This window comes from Podarcis muralis, chromosome 6 (genome assembly GCF_964188315.1).
Source record: "Podarcis muralis chromosome 6, rPodMur119.hap1.1, whole genome shotgun sequence".
Lineage (NCBI taxonomy): Eukaryota > Metazoa > Chordata > Lepidosauria > Squamata > Lacertidae > Podarcis > Podarcis muralis.
This window is the reverse complement of record NC_135660.1, coordinates 56,158,174-56,182,856: the sequence shown is the minus strand read 5'-3', so window position 1 is coordinate 56,182,856 and position 24,683 is coordinate 56,158,174. Positions and strand designations below refer to the sequence as shown.

At 42.7% G+C, this 24,683-nt stretch overlaps 1 protein-coding gene across 3 annotated transcripts in view; it reads right to left on the bottom strand.

Annotated features, from left to right (window-relative positions):
* Positions 1-13,409, bottom strand: part of ZRANB1 (zinc finger RANBP2-type containing 1) — a 39,998-nt gene extending 26,589 nt beyond the window's left edge. For 2 of the 3 annotated variants that reach the window (XM_028729982.2, XM_028729984.2), the window contains exons 1-3: positions 13,029-13,409; positions 3,647-3,732; positions 1,686-2,539 (exon numbers count right to left, since the gene is read on the bottom strand). In XM_028729982.2, the coding sequence (XP_028585815.1) occupies positions 1,686-2,502 (817 nt within the window). In that variant the 5' untranslated portion in view covers positions 2,503-2,539; positions 3,647-3,732; positions 13,029-13,409. The remainder of the gene's footprint in view (positions 1-1,685; positions 2,540-3,646; positions 3,733-13,028) is intronic. The other variant, XM_028729985.2, reaches the window with a different exon arrangement.
* Between the last annotated feature and the right edge of the window lie 11,274 nt (positions 13,410-24,683).

Sequence of the window (24,683 nt, the reverse complement as noted above, 5' to 3'; positions counted from 1 at the left end):
AAAGGAAGGACAGAGTGTGTCATTCCTCCTCTGCCACCCAACTCACTCACCTGCACAGAATTCCATGCACTTGCTTTCATGAAATTCCTTGCTGATTAAGGCTACCACAGAGCCATACAAGGCAGAATTCATATTTGAAGGCAAACAGCTTATCTTATAATTTTTGATTAAGATAGTACGTATCTCAACATTCAGAGGCCCTACTGAATGCCTCCATCTAATGAAATGCAATAAGTAGCTACAGAAGTGGGGGTCTTTGGGGGCAGGTGGACACCTCCTCTGTGCAATGCCTTCTCCACAGAGGCTCACCTGGCATCTAATCTGGGGGAGGGGGTGTTTCATTACTAGGCAAAAATATTTGGGGGGGTCTTAGTTTTAAACTGAATTTATTATTTCCAATCAGAGTGGATTTTTTGTTGTTGTCTTTGCACTTTTTTGCTTCTGAATTTTAAATTTGTTTTATTTTTTTGTTAGGAGCTACCCTGAAAACTCTGTTATAGATACTGAAACAACCTATAATAAATATTGGATCAGACTGGCATAGCTGAATTTTATACCTATTTACACATTTTCTGCCCTGCTAATCCTTTTGTGTGAACTGTCTATGTAACTTGTCTTACCTACTCCAATCCTTCCTCAAAATCCACTTTTTCATGAATGCTTTGATACAACCTTCCCCAAACTGATGTCTGAACTACAACTCCCATCAGCCCCTGATGTGTCCAAAAACGTCTAAAGGGTACCAGGTCAGGGAAGGCTGTTCCACTAGAACTAAGCCTGTAACCAAGCCTAAGTATAACTGAAACAATCTCATATTCTTTTACCCCAGCCACCACTTCCCTCATGTTCATCTGTTTCCCTTGTATTAGGTTTTATATATTGTAAGCTCGTTGGGACAGGAACGTGCCCTCTTCTATTCTAATGCACCATGAAACTAATTGCACTGTATTACTATCATCATTGTTATTAAATATACAGCACAGTTCCACCCTTATACTTTGAAAATACTTTCAATATTTTCCAAAATATCTGCTTGTAGGGGGAAATCCACATAGCAGAACACTAGATAATCCCAATAGCATTATAGATTTAATACACTAGAGATAATTAATCAAAGTGTAATTTATAATATGCCAAAACGACAATATTTGTTACTACAATCAGTATTTCCAAGGTCAGAACTACATTCTGCGTTATTTTTAAACTGATTGCCTCACACTTGTGTAAGATCTATACTGTTTACAAACACCCGTGAACTGCAGCTGCTGATTCTAAGGCACAGCTTGTCACTGTAAGTAGGGTAAAAAAAAATTAACACATGGCTAAGTAATTTTATGCATTAGTGTTCATATATAAGAACTGTTCTTAAAGGCATTTAGAATCTTTATTTTTAAAACTGAAGTGCAACTCTGATTTTACGCTTGTGTCAATGGTATTTATTTGGCTAGCATTTAAGTAGGATTTTCCTATGTTTCAACACCTTACAAAAATAAGTTCACATATTGTGTTGTTAAAATATGGAAATTCAACATTTGTATAGTGATTTTAAGTGTTTAAAGTGCTTCATATGCATGCTTGTTATAAACATTGTGTGAAGGTTGCCAAAATAATTGTGTTTTACATTTTAACCAATATACACCACTCATCTTCCCTTGTAAATGAAATATGACTGACACAGAACTTACCAACACAAGCATTAAGAAACAGCCAGTCAGTCTTCTTCATTCTGTTTTTTATTTGCTTTAGTTTTTTGAAGTCAACTTCAAGTTCTTCTTTGCTGCCAACAGCTCCAGCCAGCTCAATTCTCTGAAAGTCCATTTTCATTTCAGATTCCCGTTTGGTTGTAGGAGGTGATCTTCTTTGGCTATTACCACCACTACTACAGCTGCCCCTCCATCGAGTTCTGTCTTGCTCATTTATTATTGAGGAAGCTTCGTCTGTTTCTGCCAATTCTATTGCTTCAATGTTGTTGGGTCTTGGATGATCACACACAACACACTTTCTGGCTTTAGCCCAGTTTTCATACGTACAGACAGAACAGGTCCAGTGCTGTGTCCTCATGTTTAGTTTATTTCTATCATTGTACTCCTCACAAGGATCCACAGAGAAAGGAGCTGGTCTTGAACCAGACCCTGAAGACTGAGGGGATTCTGTGGGACTCCTGGTCCTACGCTGAGACAAGCACTGTGTGCATCGTATTGCACGAGGCCAGTTCAAGTATGTGCACATGTGGCATGACCACTTATTTGCACTTTCCATACTGTAGGATGATTTAACTCTTGGTCTTGCACTGGAATCTGGACATATCAAAGGGCTGCTGCCTCCTTCAATACTTGCAGGATCCCAATCTCTACCGACATCACTTGAACCACTTTTGAAAGGATCTTCTGTTATAATAGTTCCACTAGGTCTTTGAGCACGGCACATGGTACACTTGATCGCAGATGGCCAGTTTTCGTATGTACAATACTCACAAGCCCATTTTATTCCACGTTCTGTCATCCTGCACTCCTTGAAGTAAATGATTTCAGGCAGAAAGCTTTGGGAAAAAGAATAAGAATAAATCTATTAGAACACATAAATTATGTACTATCCACAGTTATGAAAAAATATATACCAAATATATACCAAAAGAGTAACTAAACACAGTTCATGCACAATGATTGATCATGGATTAGGATTACATGAAGAAGTCAGGAAAAGGCTCAGTTTCATTCATCCCCTTTTCCCCTCCTTCACATGCAGAGAAAAGATTTAGGTTTCTTTGAAAGTAAAAGCCTTCAGTTTTCTGTTACAGTTGAACTCAGGAAACTGTGGTTAGTTCAAACAAATCAGGATCACATTGAAGCTTCAAATTCTGGTTTGTTCAGAATAAACCAGAATAAATAAACCACAGAAAGTGAGAGCCAGAGATTCATTTGCATAACCATGCTTAGCATTGTGTCTGAACAGTACTTTCATATCACACTTGACTGAGTATTGCTTTACTCAATAGTGTAAAGAAAATATTATAACAACTGCTAATCGGTCATTAGCTGCCTTACTTATTTTATACCTCATACAGTACAGAATTGATAAACACAAATGGATCAGTGACAGATCATTAAGCATCCTCAGGAATGGCCTGAAAGATACATGAGAGCTAATTTCTGCTAATGTATTATACTTAAAGTTCAATATATGTGCCCAGCACCTGATATCAGGATAACTAACAGTATAACTAAATGTACTGACTAAAATCTCTATCATTTTATTTAACAGAAAAAATATGAATAAAATACACTTTAGGCTGTTCCTAAATCCTACTTTAAGAAGCTGAAGATGGAATACATCAGTTTACTAACTACTCAGATTTGTTACTTTAGAAATCAGAATATCCCTAAAATTCCCCCCCCCCTTTTTTAAGTTCAACACTCATTCAAGAGGCAACAGCATTGTAAGAGAATTATGTTACATCAACATTGTAACATTCAGTCACTTTTAAACCAGTTAATCCCAGTTTTGCTGTTTTACAAGGGTCCTCCAGATTTTGGAATCACTAACTCATCACACAATACAAAACACTCAGGTAAGAGTTGAAAGATAATGTATGATCCTTCTTTTTTCAGATTACCATATGGTTTTAAACAAAAATTGTTCTATTTACTTTTTCTATACTGAAGAGTCTATTTCGTCTCCATACTGCCTTTTCAGTGGCAAGGATGATGGACAGCACTAAGTACACAGCTTTTCCTGTGAACAATACAAATTATTGTTAAAATCTTACTACAACATACAGGAAATAGTACTTACTATATCAGTCACATTTGTCATGTCTAGAGTAAATTTTTGAGTAACTTTAAATGAAACTGCAGCAGAACTATCTATGGATCTGCTGCTTTATCATTCAAACACAAGTCTGATAAACTCCAGCTTCATAGAGAACTGGCTCAGCTGTAACCTACTTATGACTACATCAATTTCAAAATACTTGAAGCATTTCCTCAAGCATTAGCAATGCTTCAAAACAGAATAAACTTCATATATGAAAGCTGCTTCCTTGTAGGCAGTTATTCAAAACCTGCATGTCAATATGTATGATTATACCTCATAAAGTATATATATGCAATAGCAAACCAAGCATGGGACATGTGATTCAGCCAAACAAACCCACACATGATCAATTCCAATAAAGGATTCATTCCATTTCCTATATTCAAGTGACTTTTCTTTCCAGAAGAATGGCCCTGGAATTATTAATGAACCAAGATCCAAAGGACCAAGCAGGATCCATGTAGTTACTTCAGGTCCACTCAAGCAACAACCACTTGTAACTTTTTCATTTTTTGAAAAGCAGATCCCCATTTCGTATCACAAGCTACATTTGAAAGTCCCCTCACTTTCAAGAGTAGCTTACTATGGTTCTTCACTTTCAGATAACCTCAAGTCACAAACCTGTTTCATCACCCAGTAATTTGGATACGTATCTACGCTCTCATGCATGTTTCTTTCAGGAAACAACCAACTTTGGCTTCCACCATTAATTAGTTAATCAGAACTGTGCAGCAGAGAGGCAAAAGATCATGTTGTAGGCTACTGGATTTGAAGTGCTCCTAGCAACTGATCACAGCAAAAAACAACTCCTATCTAAGCCTCACAGTGGCCACTACAGAATGGGTACCAATAAAATCCCATTTCCTCATGGGGGGGGGGCACAAAATTAATTACACTTACATATATGCGGTATTCTAGTTTGTTTCCTCCCAGTGTATCAAAGAGAGGAGTGGGACAGGTGAAATTTGAGCAGCGTACACCAGCATTCCCAATAACCCCCGTTTGCTTAATTGTGCTGAGCTATTATATACTATTTAATCTTTATATGGGATTGGAGAGCAGATTTTTACAAAGAATCACTATAGCAGCTCCTTGTGCACTTGTTTTGGCCCAGTTCAGATTTTCTGGTACTCCCTGCAGAGTGTCAACTATTATTTGTTTGTGCAGACCTTTGGTTTTAAAACAAATAAATGCTTTGATACTTAATCTGTAATCAAGAACCAGCCTCAGGAACATACACTGTGCCCCATTCCCAGGTACAGAATTTTTCTTCTTTTTATCAATATAATTGCTGGTTTGGCATTACATCTGCACTTTGGCCAATGAAAACCAGGTTTGCCATCTCAAGCCAGAACCTATATACCAATTTCAAACTCTGTTTCTGGATTATGCTCCCAATTTGCAAAACCATTGTTTCCAGGCAGGCTGCTCATCTGCTCCAGCCTCAAGAAAATAAATACCACAATGAATGAAATATTTTCAGATGTTGGCTCTTGAAATGATAATCAAAATAACACAATTTTAACTGCTAGCTTAGTACTTAAAGCATGAGTTTCAGGTGCTATTTTGGACCAAACATGTATTTTATTTTTTGAATTTATATTCTATCCTTCCTCCCAAAGAAGCTCTTGTCATGTATCACAAAGAATTGCTAGTACTGCTACTTCAGCATAAAGCAGAGGTGTTAATTATAGAATTTAAATTATGATTTGTTTTATTTTACACTCATATGAGAAAGACCCTATCGTTCCACCTTTCAGAAATGTTCGTGCAGTTCTTCTTTTCCAGTAGAGATATCAGAAACTGGCAGACATTGTTGGAAACCTAGCATGTCATGTTGTGACTAGCTGCAAGTGTCGATTTGTATTGATTTGTTTTACTAACTGAAGGAGTAGTGTAGAGGAGGAAGAATTTGCTTTGTAGTATTCACAGTAGGAAAGCGTTTCATATAGACTTAACAGGGCTGCCTTCAGATGTCTTCTAAGGTTATATAGTTGCTCATCTTCTTGACATCTGATGGGAGGGTGTTCCACAGGGTGGGCGCAACTACCAAGAAAGCTCTCTGCCTGGTTCCCTGTAACTTCACTTCTCGCAGTGAGGGAACCATCAGAAGGCCCTCAGAGCTGGACCTTGGTGTCTGGGCTGAATGATGGGAGTGGAGACACTTTTTCAGGTATACTAGATGCACAAGGCAAAAGCTTTATACTTTATGTACAAAAAATGGGTTAAATTTCTTTTTTAAATGACAGCCCCGCCCCACACAGAGGTTAAAAGGTGATGGATTGTTTAATTAGCCAAAGACCTGGGAGAAAAGGAATGTTTTTGCCTATCACCTAAAGATACGTAATGAAGACGCCAGGCAAGCCTCACTCTGGAGGACTCTCTAGAACAGATTTAGGGTACTATAGAGGCTGCAAGGGGAGAGATAAATTATTGAAAATTGCTTCCCTTCCTGTTCCACCTACAGGAAGTCTTACCTGTGAGTAGAACTAAAAAAAAATGTATGTGTAACAGTAACGAATTTTTCATGTTAAGTCAACAAGCTATTAAAGCTCTCCTTGAAATTAGCCAGAGGCATACCTAGGAGTTGGTGAAACTGGCCTTCACCTGGGACACAGGCCCAGGGGGGACACAAAAATCTTCTATAAGACTATGGATTGTATGACAAATATGTGTGTGGTGAAATGACGCCACTGTCCTGCCGAGATCAAGTGCAGGAGAAGCTTCTCATCCTTCTTGAACCATGAAGGCGATTTTTTGGGGGGGGGGGCACCGATACAGCTCCTTGCCAAGGGCACAGGGGGCTTTACATATGCCCTTGAAATTAGCTGACGCAAACCAAATAGGAAAAAATATTTTCAAGAATGCCTACATAAATCACCCTTCTGAAGTTCTTCCAAAGTTCTCGAATGTGGTAGTAAGATATGACAAAAAGGGGTTTTTTGGGGGGGGGGGCACAATGACAGATGATTAACAAATCTGTTTTAAAATTGCACGTGGTAACATACATTAGAGCCCCTGCCTTTGTAGTATTAGCAAAATACATTAAGTACTGGGAGAAAGGGTACATGCTTGTACAGCTCCAAGCATCCTCTTGAAATATATGTAGGGGAGGAATTACATTTAACTGTAGTACTGCCTACATTTCTAAAAAGAGGCAAAGACTTAGCATGAACGTTGTAGCATGAACTTGTACAGTCATGTGTGTGTTTCCAGTCAGCTGATACCACAAAATAATAATCATGTGCTATTCTAATTACTGTATTGTTACATTATTTCACAATCAGGTCATTTTGTTTCTCTTAACAGTTTAACAACAATCAAGTAATACTTTTTAAAGTACAAGTCCTCAAATCCTTTAGTTGTCTGTAGATAGCAGATGTCCATTTATCACTGTCTCCTAGCAACTAAGGTTAGGCTATTTACACATTTAGAACCCTTGTATGTTGATCAATTACTTGAACACTCATTTATTATAATACTATCCCTAGAATTTGTAGAAAACAAAGAGTCTAGCAATTTGGCACAATCAGCAGTAGTTCAATATATTTCTATTCTTATACTATCCTCAAATGGAAGATAATGATGCAGCATAAACCAAGATGGCTTGGCAGGGTCCTCTACACATTTGGCTAGTGCTGAAAATAAGCCATATAGAAATGTATCAAAATCTGTGCCAAATAAATTGGAAGTGCTACATAGAATGACCAACCAAAAAAGACAGGAAGAAATTTAAGAGGAGATAGTAGATTAAAGTATTTGTGCAGAAAAGTAGAATTTTTTTTCTTTAAAGTCATCAAAAAACACAGTACAGTGGTACCTCTGGATACGCACACCTCCGGTTGCATATCCTTCAGGATGCAAATGTGGCAAACCGCCCCACACACATGCACAGAAGCGCTCTACCGCCCCGTGTGAATGTGCAGAACCTCCGGTTGCAGAAACCTCGGGATCTGACCAGAGCTCCAGAACGGATCCCATCCGCAATCGGAGGTACCACTGTAATGCTATTTGACACTATTAATCCAGTTAGGGTAAAATACCCAGCTTTCCCATAATTTCAGTACAAATTTCATACTGAAGGACCCTGATCAAGCCATATTATGAACTCTATATGGGACACCACCACAGAGTATGGCTTCTAAACCCCTTTATCAGCAATTACAAAAACTTAAGTGAAACTTCAGGCAGACCATATAATGCAAAAGAAGCTGAAGTTGAAAAAAATGCCAAGTTGTGCATACAGAAGCCCTTACATCTATTCAAGAAATTCTTCAGATCATAGATCTTTTAAAGTTAGTATCGTTTGCTCAATATCACACCATAACAAAGTTCTATATCAAATTAATCTATACTCAGTAGTAGGAAACTAGATCCAGCCAGTGAGCCAGATTTCCACATACCCTGGTAGGACAAGTTTGATAGGCTGCCCACCTGTCAACCCCTTGGTGTTACAACAACATCAGGTGACCCATTTTTGCCCCTGGAGATTTGAAAGCAAAGTGTATGGGCAAAAAAGCATGTGCAGTGCTTGTGGATGTTTGGGAAGCACTGCACAAGGGGTTTTGCAGACAACGCAGATCAGCAGTGCCTGCAGAATTCCTTTCAGCCAAGCCCATTTCATCCAAGCCTCTACCAGTCCCACATTGGATGTAACACATGATGCAAGGTGTAGGGCAGGTGAGAGTGACTTTGCTGAAATGGACAGGCAGGCCAAACGTGGAGGGTACAGTGACTGACGGGCATAAATTAGGCCGACAGGCCAGAGGTTCTTCACCTTTGCTAGTTAAAAATTATTTACTTCTACCAATTACATTACTAGTTGATATAATAGGTGGGGGGGGTGTTAGGGGAGGGGTAGCACTTCTGGTGGGGGACACATCATGCTCCTTCTGGGGTAGTTTGTTCCCCTTTAGTCCCCACCCTGCAATTCTCAGGTTGTGTAAGCCTTCCACGCTGTAACCTTTCTAAGATTTCTAACCTGCAGCTTATTCTAACATTAGTTGCTTCCTTTGCTAATATAAAAACAACTGTTTATTTTTGCTTCTATGCCTTCTAAGTGAACTGCAACACCACACTGACAAACATGTTGTATAAGTAGTTTTATTATTATTTTTCAAACGGTGACTTCGCCATTACTGCCTTGCCCCGGAAGAACTTTAAGTAACCTGAAACAATAGTATAAGGCTCAGCCTTAACCAAATTGGGTGGATGGGTGGGGGAATCCTCCCATCTTAATGGAACTGATTAGCAAGGGTAAGATTCGTTTAACATCTATTTTTCCTTTTAAAAAGTCTTTTTCAACATCCTAAGAAAAATGTTTTGTATAATTCGAAAGGTTACATACTGCAACACTGGATGGGCCTGTTAAACCACATTATTTCTATGCCTAATTTTCATTCTGCTGAACCAACAGAATAACTTTTTTATCCCTTCTTGGAGCATCAACCATTTGGATTTACTCATTGTTAAAACTTCATTTACAGTTTATGTCAACATCAACAAAAATTAACTTTATTTCCTAATAAAATATGTAGTGAACTGTTTTAAAGAAACCTTTAGCTCATTAGAAACTATAGGCTATGAAATTTTTCAGTACTAGTGATTACAATTTGCTTACAAAAACAGACCAAAAGCTCAATCATGTCACAACATATTAAAGTAAAATGTTGTAAATCCTAGAAAGAGTTCTGAATAGGCACATCTAAATGGGAAACCTTTTCACCCCAGTGGGCCTGATCTTTATCTCCCTGACCCTGGTGGGCCAAATTTGACAAATTGGCAGAGCCACCCACCTGTTAATTATTTGATGTAATTAGGGTTTGTTTCCAGGCTCAATTCAAAGTGCTGGTTTTGACCTAGAAAGCCCTATATGGCTTAGGTCCAGGCTATCTCAAAGACCGTATTCTCTCATAAGAACCTGCCCAAGCTGTGAGATCATCAGGGTAGGGCATCATCTCAGTCCCACCACCCTCACAGGTACACTTGGTGGGAATGCAGGAGAGGGAGCCACTCTGGTGGCTGATGTCAGAGTTTGGAACTCATTTCCTAGAAAAGTTAGACTGACTCCCTCCTTATTGTCCTTTCACAGGCAGGTGAAGATGTTTTTATTCCCACAGGCCTTTTAAGAACTGGCTGTCTTTAAGGAAAGGGCTGGTGCTGTGATGTTATTGTTGTTATTATCTATATTTTTAATGTATCTTTTAATATGTTGTTGAAATTCTGCTAATGTTTAATTACTTTAATTATTCTTTTTTTATCTTTTAATTTGTTTCTATTTTATCTGTGCTTTTGTATTTTTATCTGTAGGCTGCCTTGACGGTCTGGGGAAAAGGGAGAAGGAGATCTGCAGAACATCAGTACTTCAAAGCTCCCTTCAGGACTTGAAAATATCCCTGTGTGGTACTGTGAAGAGCCCCTAAGTCTGCCTTTCTGCAGGGATTGGCAGAATTTGGTGTGCACTCAGTCCAGCAGGACTGGAACTCCCAGAATCCCTGATGATTGTCCATGCTACCTAGGACTGATGAGAGTTGGAATCCAACAACATCTAGAGGGTCATAGGTTTTCTCATCCCTAAACTAAAAATACATAGGTTGGCTAAAGATTAAGCCATCTGGTAGGTGTCAACCTTGCTGGTATACCACAGGCTTAATAAGGCTGCAATCCTAATTTATCCAGGAGTACACCCCACTGAATTCAATGGGGCTTGCTTCTGAGTATACATGGCTTGGATTATTATTTCTGCTGTTTATCATTCTTTGTAGTTAAAATAAAATACAAACTAAAGCAAAATTTTATGTGGTAAATAATATTTGAACAATAATGGGGTACTTTCTTTACAATCAAATCATAAATGCTAACTTTCTACACAGGAAAGTTACAGTAGTATGTAATTTAAAGAACCTCAGCTTTCTAGTTATGATATGCATAAACTAAAAGTGGCTTTTGTAACTCAACTACTAATTCCTAGATGGCTTCAGTGGACTAAGAGAACCATCTCTTAGAAATTCACATGTCAAATCACCTCCAAAAAGGCAGCAAACACACAAAAGGCAGCTATTCCTCAAGAATTAGTGGAAATAGCAGAAATAGAATCTGAAATGTTTTAAATCTACAGAAAACTGAGCTGGGAATGAAAACATCCTGCTATTCCGTGGAAAGTAACTTGTCTTCAGTGGCATCCAGAAGACTTTGGATAGCTAGATAAATTTATGCCCTTGAAATCATAGCCAGCATATATGTAGCAGGAAGCATTACCAATTACAGTGCCACATCCCATGAGTTCTAGCAAAGGCATTCCTTGCTCATAAAAAAACAATGCAATTACAGAGCAACTTCACAGCCCTTGTTAAGAACAGCATCCAGACTATGTTTAGGGCACCCTGCTGTCACACACAGTCCTCAATGCTACTGCCTAAGACTATAAGGGGTTGCCCTATGTAATGCATCAACTGAAAATGGTATGTTCAGAATCTTTTTAGAATATCTAGGGGTGAAATTACTCTCTCAAATCAGGAGAGGGGAGATCTGAGAAGACAGCAGAAGAATCTGTACAGCTTTGAAGACTATTTTTTTTTTTTACAAAGCAACAGCACAGGGGAACTTGCTCTCAAATACAGAGAGGGTTATCTGCGGTACTCCAAAAAGCACTGTATGACCTCCAAAAATGCCTTGTTTGGCCATTAAGACAGCTGCTGCAATGTAGGAAGATTTTGTTCTAATTATCATTGTCCAGTACAATTTCTTACTATGACTGATGCAGCTCACAAAAGTGTGATCAAGCCAAAGATGCAGTCTCCTTGCGATAGTTGCTATGGGGGGGGGGCGGGCTGCTCAGCTAGAGTACAACTGCACAAAATCAAATCAATTCCACTCTAACAAGGATAAAGAATTTAACATCTGCACTGAAAAAATCCAGTATTTATGGTATGCCACTTTTGCAACAGAAACAGTAAGACACAGGTTACAGTCTATGAATAATGAGGAAGAGGAGGGGTGGAAAACAGGAGAGGTATGACCTCACTATAGTAAGATGTAGGTACTGCAGCACTAAATGTGGATAAGCAAGAACACAGAAATGTCTCTGCTGCATATGCCAAATTGTGGTTTTCTTAGAGCTTTGAAACAACAGCGTTGGATACACTGCACTAGGTGTTCAAAACCCAGCATTTACCGCATCACATTCCCGTTTCCAAAAACAGAAGTGATGCTCTCCATGCAGACCACGGGGGGCCTGTCGGATAAGCCACACACATTAAGCAAAAACAAGAGTTGCAATATTTAGCAGTCCCCCCCCCCAAAAAAAAGGCTTCTGGGCACCAAGCAATTTAGTACACATTATGCACACGTTAGTACTTCCAGCAGCATGAAAGCCAACTCCGAATAAACTGCCATAGGTGGCAGAACCTTATAGTAAACAACCCAGTGGCGACAGCAGCATCTCTCCCAGGCAGGTGCCTGGATGCTCCAAAACCCACCCACCCCTTTTTCTTTTCTTGCGGGGGGGGGGGGGAGGGATCCCTACATAGAGCAACAGACAAGCACTCCGTTGAGGTAACACAAGAGGAATCTCCCCCTCCCCCTCCCCCTCCCTAAACACAGTGGTCAAAGTTTTAGCCCATTTCTCCCCTGTTCTCCCAGCCCGAGCAAAAGGTGGGGGAGGCTCAGAAACGAGGGGGGGGCGGTGAGCAAGGCAACTACTTAGCAACATCGTTAAGCGGTGGTGTTTTTTTGGGAGGGTGTTGACAAAACAGGGGGAGCTTCAACGCCTCTTAGGAGCGAGCGAAAGGCCTTAGGAATCCTTTGCCAACACTAGAGGGGGTGGCCCGGCCAACAAAGTGATATTGAAGCGGCGCGCGGTGTGTGGGGCTGGCGGGGGGGGGGCGGGAGGGAGGTCGCGTAAGCCCCGAGGTACCTCCAGGGGTTTGGGGGGGGGAAGGGGGAAGAGGAAGGGCTGTGAAGCTGAGGGATGGAGTTCGCCTCCCTTCTCCGAAGTGCAACTATAAACGCCGCCCCCCCCCCAGTGAGAAACTGTCCCCTCGCCCTCATAAACACCGGGGGAAAGAGGCGGCTCAGGGTGAGGTAATTCCTCACATTAAGTACAAAAGTCCCCCCCACACACACACAAAAAAAAATTAAGAAATGCTTTTTTTTTTCTCTCCCCCCACCCCGCCTCGTCGCTTCCCTCCCCACCCCCCCATCCCCCGTCTCCATACCTTCGCCGGGCAGCCTCCTGATCCCGCGACTATCTCGCCTCAGCGGCTGCCGCCCATGCCCCTCACCCGCATCCCAGCCAGCCAGCCGCCCCTGCTCCGCACCGCTGGTTGCGGCCTCTCGCTCCCGTCTCCCCCCTCCCCCCCCTCGCCCGCTCAGGACATGGTTCCTTCCTGGTCTGGGTGGCTAAAAGGACGTCGCTGGTTGGGAGGACGCTACCACCCCGGCGGGGCTGAGGGGGAGGGAAGCCCAGGCAACGAGATCCCGCCACCCTCGATTCTATCCTGGGCTCGCCTAATGGCGGCGGCTGGAGTGGCCCAAAACAAAATAAACCCCCATACGGCAAAGAGACTGGAAGCTCGCACGTCAGCCCGCCCGGCCTGGGGCCCTGCCGCGTCCCCATTGGCCGCAAAGGCGCCGACAGCCGGCCAATGGGACGGCGCCTCTTTGGAGACGAGCGGGTGATGTCATCCCAGTCTTTGGGGCGCCTCATTGTGAGGATGCTGAAGGGGGGGGAGGGGGAGGGAGTATCTCCTTTCCTATCCGGGAATAAAATAGGAGGTGGGGGTGGAAAGGAGAAACCCGCCCCTTGTGTGCACGCGCGGAAAATCCGAGAGGCCCACCTCGACCCTCCACAGCGAATAAGGCAGAGATGGCCGCTTGACGGCTGCAAAGCGCACGCAGGACACTCTTTCCTCCCCGTGAAGCATCGAGAAAGGGATTCCCCTTTCGCTGCTGCTGCTGCTTCCACCACCACCTTCTCCCGCAGATTGCTTCCCTGTTCTGTGCCTGCAAAGAGAAAAGTCCTCTTGCACCATCCGAAATAAAGTGCTCAACACCCGCCCCGCTCAAGCAGCCTGTTCCGCTTTCCACAGTGTTTATTTACTTGTTGCATTTATATCCCACACTTTTTCTCCAAGGGGGGCATACACAGTTCTCTCTACCCCCCCCCATTTAATCCCAACAGCAACAACCCTGTGAAGTAGGTTAGGCTGAGAGGCAGCGACTGGCCCAAGGACACCTGGCCAGCTTCATGGCTGTCTGGGGGTTTTGATCCCCCTGCTCTCCCAGGATGTCCAAGTCGGATACTCAAACCCAGACTCTCAACCTTGGGTTCCTGTATGTTGTTGGGATCACAACTTCCATCATTGATAGCTGGCATGGCCAGTGGTCCGGCATGATGGAAGTTGTGGTTCAAGGAAATCTGGGGATCCAAGGCTGAAAAAGGCTGCAGGCTAACCACTACGCCATGCTGGTTCTCAGTAATGGCTCTGCTCTCCGAAACAGCACTAGGTATGGCTCCCTGTATTCCCCACTGCCAACCACTTTCCATTGCAGTCTAGACAAGTGTTTCTTACTCCTGCCAGTCCATCTCCCTCAATTTTTTTGATTGGGCGATGAGGTTCCCACTAATTTGCTCCCTGTCATTGAACATATAGAAATGCCTTAAAATAGGGCTAGACTACTGGTCCATCGTAAGCCAGTATTGTATTCAGCCTTGACAGTAGCTCTAAAATCAAGGCCGGGGGAATCTGTGGCCCCCCAGATGTTGAGCTCTAACTTCTACGAAGCCTACACTGTATATGGCCCGTGATCAGAGATGATAGGAGATGGAGTCCAAGCACATCTGGAGGGTTGCGGGTTCCTTTACCTTGCAAGATTATCAGACAAGGTGGTCATTCTCAGTCCAGCAACCTGAGATTCTTTTTACTGGTGCCCAAACCAAGGATACACACATGCTCTACCACTGAACTATAGCCCAGGGTGGCTATTCTTTTTAACAAGTACACTGTGTATCAAATAAAACATTGGACCGACTGTGCCGTTGTTAAGTGTGCTACACAGCAGCCTTCAACACTTGTGCGAAGAAGACTTGGGCAGTTATAGTAGTTAGCTATGTGATCCTGGGGCACACAGACCCAGTGTCATTACATAAGAACAGGCCATGAGTGTGGTGGCATCAACATACTGATACCCAATTTTATTTGACCTCTTCATCTTATTTGACCTCTTCATCTAATTTGGGGGTTACTGTGATGGGCTGAACTGGTGTCTGGTTTCAATGATGGTCTGGAGAAGGTCCAACAAACTCAAGAGAAAATAGGGGTATTTTGGTCTGGTGATTTGTAGTGATGTAGGTTTTCTGGATAATGTTGCATTTTTAAAAAAATTACCAAAAAAATCATATGCAAATCAGTGTAATTTGCATCAGAATTTTTTCAGTTTGTATTGGCACATATTCTGTTAAGAACTTGCTGGATCAGGTCAATGCCCATCCCACCCAGCATCCTGTTCTCATAGTGGCCAACCAGATGCCTGTGGGGAGCCTGCAAGTGGGACATGAGGGCAACAGAACTCTGCCCACCTGCAATTTCCAGCAACAGTGGGCGTAGAACATAGCCACTGGCGGCCATAAAGGTAAAGGGACCCCTGACCATTAGGTCCAATCGTGGCCGACTCTGGGGTTGCTTTATTAGCCAAGAGAGCCAGTGTACAGCTTCCGGGTCATGTAGCCAGCATGACTAAGCCGCTTCCGGCGAACCAAACCAGCGCACAGAAACGCCGTTTACCTTCCTGCCAGAGCGGGACCTATTTATCTACTTGCACTTTGACGTGCTTTTGAACTGCTAGGTTGGCAGGAGCAGGGACCGAGCAACAGGAGTTCACCCCGTCGCGGGGATTCGAACCACCGACCTTCTGATCGGCAAGTCCTAGGCTCTGTGGTTTAACCCACAGCGCCACTGGCAGCCTTACCCTCCATTAATTTGTCTAATACTCTTTTAAAGCCATCCATGTTGGTGGCCATCACCGCCTCTTGTGGGGGAGGGAATTTCATAATTTAACTGTGCCCAGTGTAAAGTAGTAGAAAAATAAATCCAAGAACTAAAAAAAAATTAATACCAAAACCAACAGTGGTTTGTATGCCTCTTACTTGTTTTTTTTCCTTTTTTGCCATAATACCTTTTCCACAGCTGCCTCTGCAGAGTTGAAAAAAAGTGTGAGGATTTGTCAGAATAGGTTTTTTCAAGGGGAAATGCTGATGAAGCTAACACGAACACGATTTCGTGGTAGTAATTGAATCTCGTATTGAAGGGCACCATCTTGATTCCCTGTATTAGGATTTATGTTAGGCAGTGTTCAGTGAGAAAGATTTACTGCCTTGATATTAATCTTGCTACACCTTTATCTTTAGATCATGGGGATGATACTGCAACTCAAATATGCTCTTTTGTCAACACAGACCTAGCCTGTCAGAGGGAACTTCAAGCCAATAATGTCTGAAGCCAACATCTTTATTGTGCAGCCGACAGATGACTGTCAAGGAGCTAAAACACCTGATAGATTCCTTTCATAGTAAAGGAAGTGCTTCAGGTAAAGCACTATAGAATAGAAGCCCCATGACAGAGTGTCACTTTGAGTAGTCTGATGCAACTCTCATCCTCTTCCTACCAAGTATCTCGCACACATCATGCTGCATTGCCTATGTCAAGGCAAGTACTAAAATAATCAATAGACTGTTTTTGAAAGTGAATGGCACTTCTATTATAGCAGAGTATTATACACATTGGGGTCTGTTTTCTAGCCCAGCATCAACATGCAGTTCAAGAGAGGTGGTACAAGTGAAAACATTCCCATTAGAGTCAGCAGAGAAACATCTGTTCACATGTAGGTTGCCAACATTTTCTTCGTTATGCTCCTGTGCATAAAGTGCAAGAGGGGCATCTATAACCCGCATGGAGGCACTGGAATGGGGAAAACTACACCCATTACCCTGCTTGTTGCATGCAGCTGCCTCAGATACAGGACCCCCGAGACAAAAAAACAGGTTGACAACCCATTGCTCAGTGACACTATCACAACTCTGTGAGCAACGTTTTAAATTAAAGCTGTGGCTATTTCACCTGTGTCTCTGTTTTTAAGAAAACTAGGAACTTTCCTCCTGCTTTTTAATTGTCTCAAACATGGGGCACAAGATGGGAGGGAGCATATGGCTCTCTATCAACCCAGCAGGGATGAGGGTCAAGGCCAGTGGCAAGGAACCTGAGACCCTACAGATGTTGTTAGCCACTCTGGCTGAGGCTGATGGGAGCCTAACAGTCAGGAATGGTGGGAATTGTAGTCTAACAACATCTGCAGAGCCACAAGTTCTTGCCCCATGCCTTCCCACTAAGCACCGGTAGACAGAGGTGCCCAATATGCCCCTCGCCTGAGATGCTGCTAGAGATTTGGCCAGTGTGTGACTCCTTTCCTTGAAAAATGCTACTTTCTCTTCTTCAGACGATAACACATATAAACTTAGTACAATATTCTGTACATCATCTTTGTGGAAACATTATCCAGAAAGATTCAGTTCCTTCTGAGAAATGTATGGGTTCCATATGCAAGTTCTTAACCATGGGAGCTTCTGAGGCACTATTTTTGCGTGTGTTAAACTTTTAAGCTCTCTCTTCTATACCACTCTTTAATAAAATTCTTAGAGTGGATTATAGTAAATGAAAACTAAAATGTATTAGCACTGCAATGCTATGCATGTCCACTCAAATGTACCGGTAATTCAATGATGAATTCAATATGACTCACTCCCTAGAAAGTGGATATAGTATTAGAACCTAAAGAAGGCTACAACTCAGCTTAATTAGAGAAGTATTTTTAAAAATTATTATTTTCCATCAAACAAAAGAAAATCATTCTCTGGTGTACTGTCATTAGAGATTCTGCATAATGCCAAAAAACCCCAACACATTATCAGGATCCATTTACCCGGGTTCGTTCAGAAGGAAAGGTGAGATATAGATGGATGGATGGATGGATGGATGGAATAAACAAACAAACAAACAAATATTGCATTTAATATAAAGTGTGTTAATTTTTTTTTCCCAGATTGTGGGTGTAGAGTGTGGGGTTGATTTAGGTATCTATTGTAGTTCTGGACATGTGCATCACTGTGCTTTGCTACGGCAAATGACAGAAAGCAAAGCAACAAAAAATGTTAAAAACTGGGAGAAAGAGATATCAGAGCAGGGATGTAATGACACTTGTAATGTGGAATTATTTATGGTAATTATGGCTATATAATAGATGGATAATGGTAAAACATGCAGCAAATTTAAACTTAAACATGGAACCCATGGAGGGATGGAAGGAGGTGTGAAGGTTCAAAAGAACTTGTATTTTAATGTCTGAAATGGTTATGTTTTATATGTATAAAATTATCAAAAATCCAATAAAAAATATTTTTTTTTTTTTTTTTTTTCTGGAGCAATCAACCGGGATAGTTTTTATTATTATTATTATTTTTTTTTTTAAATATTTTATTAAGGATTTTCTTGTTTTACAGAAGTGTAGTGCCTCATATATATTTTTCCCCATGTAACATTTTTACAAATCCGTTTCATTTGTTGAGGCATTAGGGGGAGAAGAAAATAAAAATAAAAATAAAAAAAGGAGGGAAAAGAGAAAGGGGGGTGGAGAGAGGGAAGATGGATAAGGGTGGGATTGGGTGGCGGTGTTTCTATTATGTTTAATGTGTGTAGAGTTTGGTGTCAGCGTGCTTGTGTTGTTCACTTGTGTTCCTTTGGTGGTGAGAGAGGTTGGGGTTGGCCTAGGGTGTGATTGTTTGCTTGTGATTGGCTGTGGTGATCTTTGTTTTCGTGTGTGAGTGAGGTGGGTGGGTGTTTTGGATCAGGTTAGCCATATTGATTTGTATGCTGTTGGTGGATTATTGTCATTGTCCTGTTGGGCTGTGTGTGTGATAAAGGGGAGCCATACCGGGGTGAAGGCATCTTCTTCTGTTTGTCCCCGTGTCAGTTTCAGTTTATTAGTTAATTTTTCTAGTAGGGCTGTTTCCCATACTATTTGATACCATTGGTCCATGCTTACTCCTGACAGGTCTCTCCAGTGTCTGGTTATGGTGTTTCTGGCTGCTGAGAGCAGGTGGGTTATGAGTTCTTTGTGGTGTAAATGGGCATTGTTGTCTTGGAAGATGTTTAGTAGGGCCAATTCTGGGGTGGTGTCTATTACTTGCTTAGTTATTTTACAAATTTCTTGTATGACTGTTGTCCAGAATAGTTGGATTTTGGGACACTCCCACCACATGTGGAAGTATGTGCCTGTGGAGGTGCACCCTCTCCAGCATTTTGGTGAGGTTCCTGGGTGTATTAGCGCTAGTTTCCTTGGTGTTAGGTACCACCTGTAGGTGAGTTTCAGTGTGAGTTCTTTTCTTTTCGTTGATATGGATTTAAAGGGGGGTTTAGACCACATTCTGGTCCATTGAGTGGGGTTTATCTCATAGCCTATGTCATTCTCCCATTGATTTTTGATTGCGTCTAGGGGATTTGCGAGATTTTGGAGTAGTATTTTGTATATTGCGGATACCATCCCTTTACCGTTTCCCTTTGTTGTTAGGAGGAGGTTTTCGAAGGTTGTCAGGGGCCTAGTTGCTGCTGATTTTACTGTTGGGTTGTTTAAGAGGGCATGTAGTTGGCGTTGTGTTAACCAGGGCATTTGGGTGTCTTCTAGTTTGTCTTGTATTTCTTGTGTTGACAAGGGTTTGTTATTTTTATAAAAGTCTATTAGGCGATACAAGCCTTTGGTTCGCCAGGTTTTTATCTTGAGGTTTTGTGCTGCATGGTGGAATAATGGGTGGTACGCCAGGGGTATTAGTGGGGATGGGGTTGGGGATAGTTTGCCTATTTGTGTTTTCCATGCTTTGAGCATGGTCTGTGTGTACCTGTTAAGTGTTGTGGGAATTTTCTTTAGTTTGTTTGGGAGGAGTGGGTATGTTGTGGTGCAGGTGTTTTCAATTGTGTCCTTCTCTAGGTGTACCCATTGTTTTGTCTCATCTTCTAGTATATATGGGATTATATGGCGTATTTGGTTGGCGTTGTAATATGCTTCTATGTTGGGGATTCCCCATCCTCCTTCTGAGGTGGGGAGGTGCAGGTATTTGGGGCTTATTCTTGGTTTTTTATGTGAGAAGATGAAAGAGTGTAGTTTTCTCTGCCAACTGTGAAGTTGGGTTGAGGGGATCCAGATTGGGAGGGTTTGGAATAGGTAGGTTAGTTTTGGGAGTGTGATCATTTTGATCATGGCTATTTTGTCTGAGAGAGTGAGGTTCATGTTATTCCATCTCTTTAGGTCTTTGTTAATTTGTCGCCACAGGGGCTTGTAGTTGTGGAGGTATAATTTATTGAGGTTTCTGGTTATTTGTACCCCTAGGTATCTGAACTTGGTGTGGCAAAGTTTTATTTTGGTGACCTTCGTGAGTTCTTTTTGGGTGTGAGGAGGGGTGTTGAAGCACATAGCTTCTGACTTTGTGAAATTTACCTGTAGGCCCGACACCATTGCAAATGCGTTGAGTTCTCTGATTAGGGAGGTTGCTGTGCTTATGGGGTCTGGTGTTGTGACCATTAGGTCATCTGCAAAGAGCCCTAATTTATAGGTCCTGCCTTTTATTTCCACTCCCTTGATGTCTGTGGCTGCTCGGATGCGGATTGCTAGGGGTTCCAGAGCCAGGATAAATAAGAAGGGAGACAGTGGGCATCCTTGTTTCGTGCCTCTTTGGATAGCTATAGTGTTAGAATCCATATTGTTAGTTCTGCATTTTGCTGAGGCTTGGGAGTATATTTGTTTGAGGATTTGTAGGAAGTTGGGGCCAAATTTCATGTTAGTTAGTACTGCTAATATGTATTTCCACTCCAAGCAATCAAAGGCTTTGAGTATGTCTAGGGACATAATTGTCAATGGGAGTTTGGTTGCCTTGCTGTGTTCGATCAGGTTCAGTAGTTTCCTGATGGGGTCTGTTATATTGCGGCCAGGGACAAAGCCAGTCTGGTCTGGGGCTATTAACTTGTGTAGGAAGATTTTTAGGCGGTTGGCCAAGATTGATGTGAATATCTTGTAGTCTTGGTTTATTAATGAGATTGGGCGGTATGATTCTACTTTGAGGCTGTCTTTTAGTGGTTTTGGGATGGAGACTATTTTGGAGTGGGTCCAGGTTTTGGGGATGGGGCCTCCTTTTATGATGTCGTTGAATAGGCGGGTCATGTAGGGCATCAAGGGTTCTTTGAATTTCTTATAGAATTCTGCTGTGAAGCCGTCTGGGCCTGGGGCTTTGTGTGGTTTCAAGTTTTTGAGGACCGCATCTATTTCCTCTGGGGTGATAGGGCTGTCCATGAATTCCCGCTCCTCATCAGTTAGGGTAGGCATGGTCAGTCCTGCTAGAAATTTTTTGATTTCCCTCTCTGGTGGGTTATGGGAGGTGTATAGGTTGGAGTAAAATTCTGCAAATTCTGAAATTATTTCTTTGGGGGAGAATGTTATGTTGCCGTCTTTTTTGGTGATGCAGTGTATTCTTGTTTTGAGTGCTTTTTTCCTACATCTATTTGCTAGTATTCTGGAGTTTTTCCCTCCATATTCATAGAAACGTTGTTTAGAGTATAGAATGTTGATCATTGTTTTGTTGATTTCTAAGGAGTCTAGTTCTCTCCTTTTCTGTTCTATAAGTTTGAGGAGTTTTTTAGATCCTGTTTGTTTGTAGCGTGATGAGAGGGCTGTGATGTCTTGTTCTATTTTGCTAATTTTTGAGGAGGTTTGTTTTTTAAGGAATGTTTTCTCTTTTATGCAAGCTCCTCTGGTGACCGCTTTCATTGCGTCCCATAGGAGGGGGGTTGTTGTATTGTTTACATCGTTTTCTTTGAAGTAGTTTTGGAGGGTTTTTGTGAGACTCTCTCTAATTTGTTTGTTTGTAGTTAGGATGGGACTGAAGGACCAGGATGGGGTGGTTTGTGTTCCTTCTCCTATTTTAACAGTGACTTCTACTGGGGCGTGATCTGTGATTTTAATGTTACCTATGTTTGTTGATTCTACTGAGGGAATCAGACCCTGTGTGAGTAGAATGCTGTCCAGTCTGGACACTGTATCATGGCGTCCCGATTGGAATGTATGGCTGATGTCTCCCGGGTTTTGCTCACCCCAAATGTCATAGAGACCCCTGTTTTTTAGCATTTTTAGTAACTTGTAAGAGTTCCTGGTTGTTGGGGGTTTCCTTCGGAGGAAGGTTGCCCATGGGGTTGTGGGGTGGATATCTTTCAGGGATATACCTTTCATATTTAGATTGAGGTCCCCTCCTAGGATTGCTTCCCCTTCAGAGAAGGAGAGGAATTTGTTTAGTGTTTTCTGGAAGAATTCTAGTTGTTTCGTGTTTGGGGCATATATGGAGCCGATTGTCAGTTTGATTTTGCCATCTAGTGTCCCTTTAGCGAAAATGAATCTGCCTTTTTTGTCCTTGAGGACTGTTGTGGCAGTGAAGTTCAGGTCCCTACTGAGTATTATGGCTACACCACGGGCTTTCCCTGAGCCTTGTGCGACCCACTGTTGACTAAAGCGGGGGTCGCTCAGGAGTTTGCTGCCTTTGGGTGGATTGTGTATTTCTTGTAGGAAGGTGATGTGTGGTTTCATGGTGTTTATGTATGAGGTGATGCGTTTTCTTTTGATGGGGTTTCCCAGCCCCCTCACGTTTAATGTAATTGCTTTTAGGTTAGCCATTTTGTTTATCTATTATGTGGGGCGATTCCATGCCAACCCGTTCGGGTTGTCTTGTGTCTCTCTCTTCGTGTTGTTTAAAGAACCAGTGGGGTTGCGCTGACCTAGGGTGTGGTGGATGGGGGGCTAGTAGGATTAGAGTGAGATTTGGGTTAAAGAGTAGGGGGTAAGTTGTAGGGAGTTTCCTATATGTAGTCATATAGGTGTTTGTTTGGGGTATTTTGGGCCATCTGGCATTTAGCCAGTTGGTCCTAGGTCTCAGCTGGTGTGGAAGGCCGTGTTCAAGGACAGGCCGTCCCCCCTGTTGTCTGCGATAGGGGGTGATCAGCGAGACAGTGTGAAGTGACTTTGTAACGTCGCTGTCAGGTATAAGGTTTGTAAGCAATGTTGCCAGTATTATGAGCAACATTGTTGGTGTGTTGGGGTGGGGATGTGGGTGCTGGTACGCTCTGGTGCCACCATAGTGCTGGTTGGGTATCAGATTTTAGCCTGATTGTGGGTTGTGTTATTAAGGTTGGAGTTGTTTTTCCTTAGTATGGAGTATGAGGATGTTGAAGGTGTGGGTGATGGGGAATGTGGTTGAGGTCGTCTGGACTGGTGTTGGGGTGGGGATTTCTGTGGGGGTGCGGGGCTGGGGGGGGTGTTGATGGTGTTAACTAAATCTATGTTTTGGGGGGGGAGGGGAAAAAAAAAAGGGGGGGAATCACCAGTCCTTCAGTTTGTGGTTTTTTCCTGGTTGCTTCTTTCAGCCGGGGTTGTTGTTGTTGTAGGGTTGTCCATCTGCGATGAGTTGGTTTGGTTGATCTTGGTCTGGTTTCTTGTGTCGTATGGCCGGCGGGACGGTTCTGAGCATGATGCTTGCCTGTATTGGTTTGCGTTGTTGCGCCGCTTCTGTTGTATCTTTTTCTTCTGTACCATTGTCCAGTTGTTTGCTGTTGTTTCCTCGTGGTTGGGGCTGTCGCTTGGTGGGTTTGTCGGTTTCCATTCCGGCGGGAGGTCGAGTTCAAGGTTCTTTAGTAGTTGCAGGGCCTCGGGTATGTTGGTAGCCATGTGTTGTGTTGTGTTCGTTGTTACAATGAGGCGGAAGGGGAAGCCCCATCGGTATTTGATCCCTGCTTGTTGGAGACGCTGGGTGCATGGGCGCAGGCTTTTCCTCCGGTTTAGGGTATCCTGCGATAGGTCCTGTAAGGCCAGAATGGGGGTTTCTCCATATCGAAGGTTGCTTGAGTTTCTGAGTTGGTGCCATATTTCTTCCTTCTTTCGGTAGCGTGTGAAACATACAATGATGTCTCTTGGGGGGGCGCTGGGTTTTGGCATAGGTTTTAGGGCTCTGTGAGCCCTCTCCAAGTCCTCTGCCTCAAGTTTCAGGCTTGGGATTGTGTTTTTCAGCCAGCGTATAATTAGGTCCGCTGGGCTTTTCTCCTCTGTTTTTTCAGGAAAGTTGCGGAAGCGGATGTTACAACGTCTATTGCGGTCTTCAAGGTCGGCTTGCTTAATTTTCATCTCGTTGTGTTCTGCTTCCATTTGGTTTACCAGTTCGTCCAGTTTCTTGTTCACACGTGCGTTCTCCTCCCGGTATTGTTCTATTATTCTTTCTTGCATTTGGTTCTTGTTCTCTAGAGCTTCCACTTTGGAGGTTAGATTGTTGATTAGTACCTGCATGGGAGCCATTGTGGCCTTCAGTGCTTCTTCTAATCGTGCTTCCATTTCCCTCAGATCTCGTTTCGTTATTGGGTGGTCATCATCTTGAAGGGGAGCTACCATCTTAGCATTGTTTGCCATCTCCCTGGTTGGTGTCATCTCGGTCTCCCTGATGGTTTTGGTTTGAGGTTGGCTTGGCGTCCTCTTGGGGTTGGGCGTGTGATGGTTAGGAGTTGTGGCAGTGGTGATTCCTGGGTATTGTTGGGTTGCTGAGCTGATCAGGCTTTGTTGGCTGGTGGCTTTTACAGAGCGTTTCGATTAGGTGGTCATTTGTGTCACTTCTAGCCTGTGTTTTAAGAACTTCTCTAGGGCTTCTGTAGATGCCTCAGCGGTGCCGCCGAGGCGGGGGGGGGGGCAGGTAAGCAGAGATGGGTAGACTAATGGACAGACAGTTCATATAAAGGGAAGGGGGT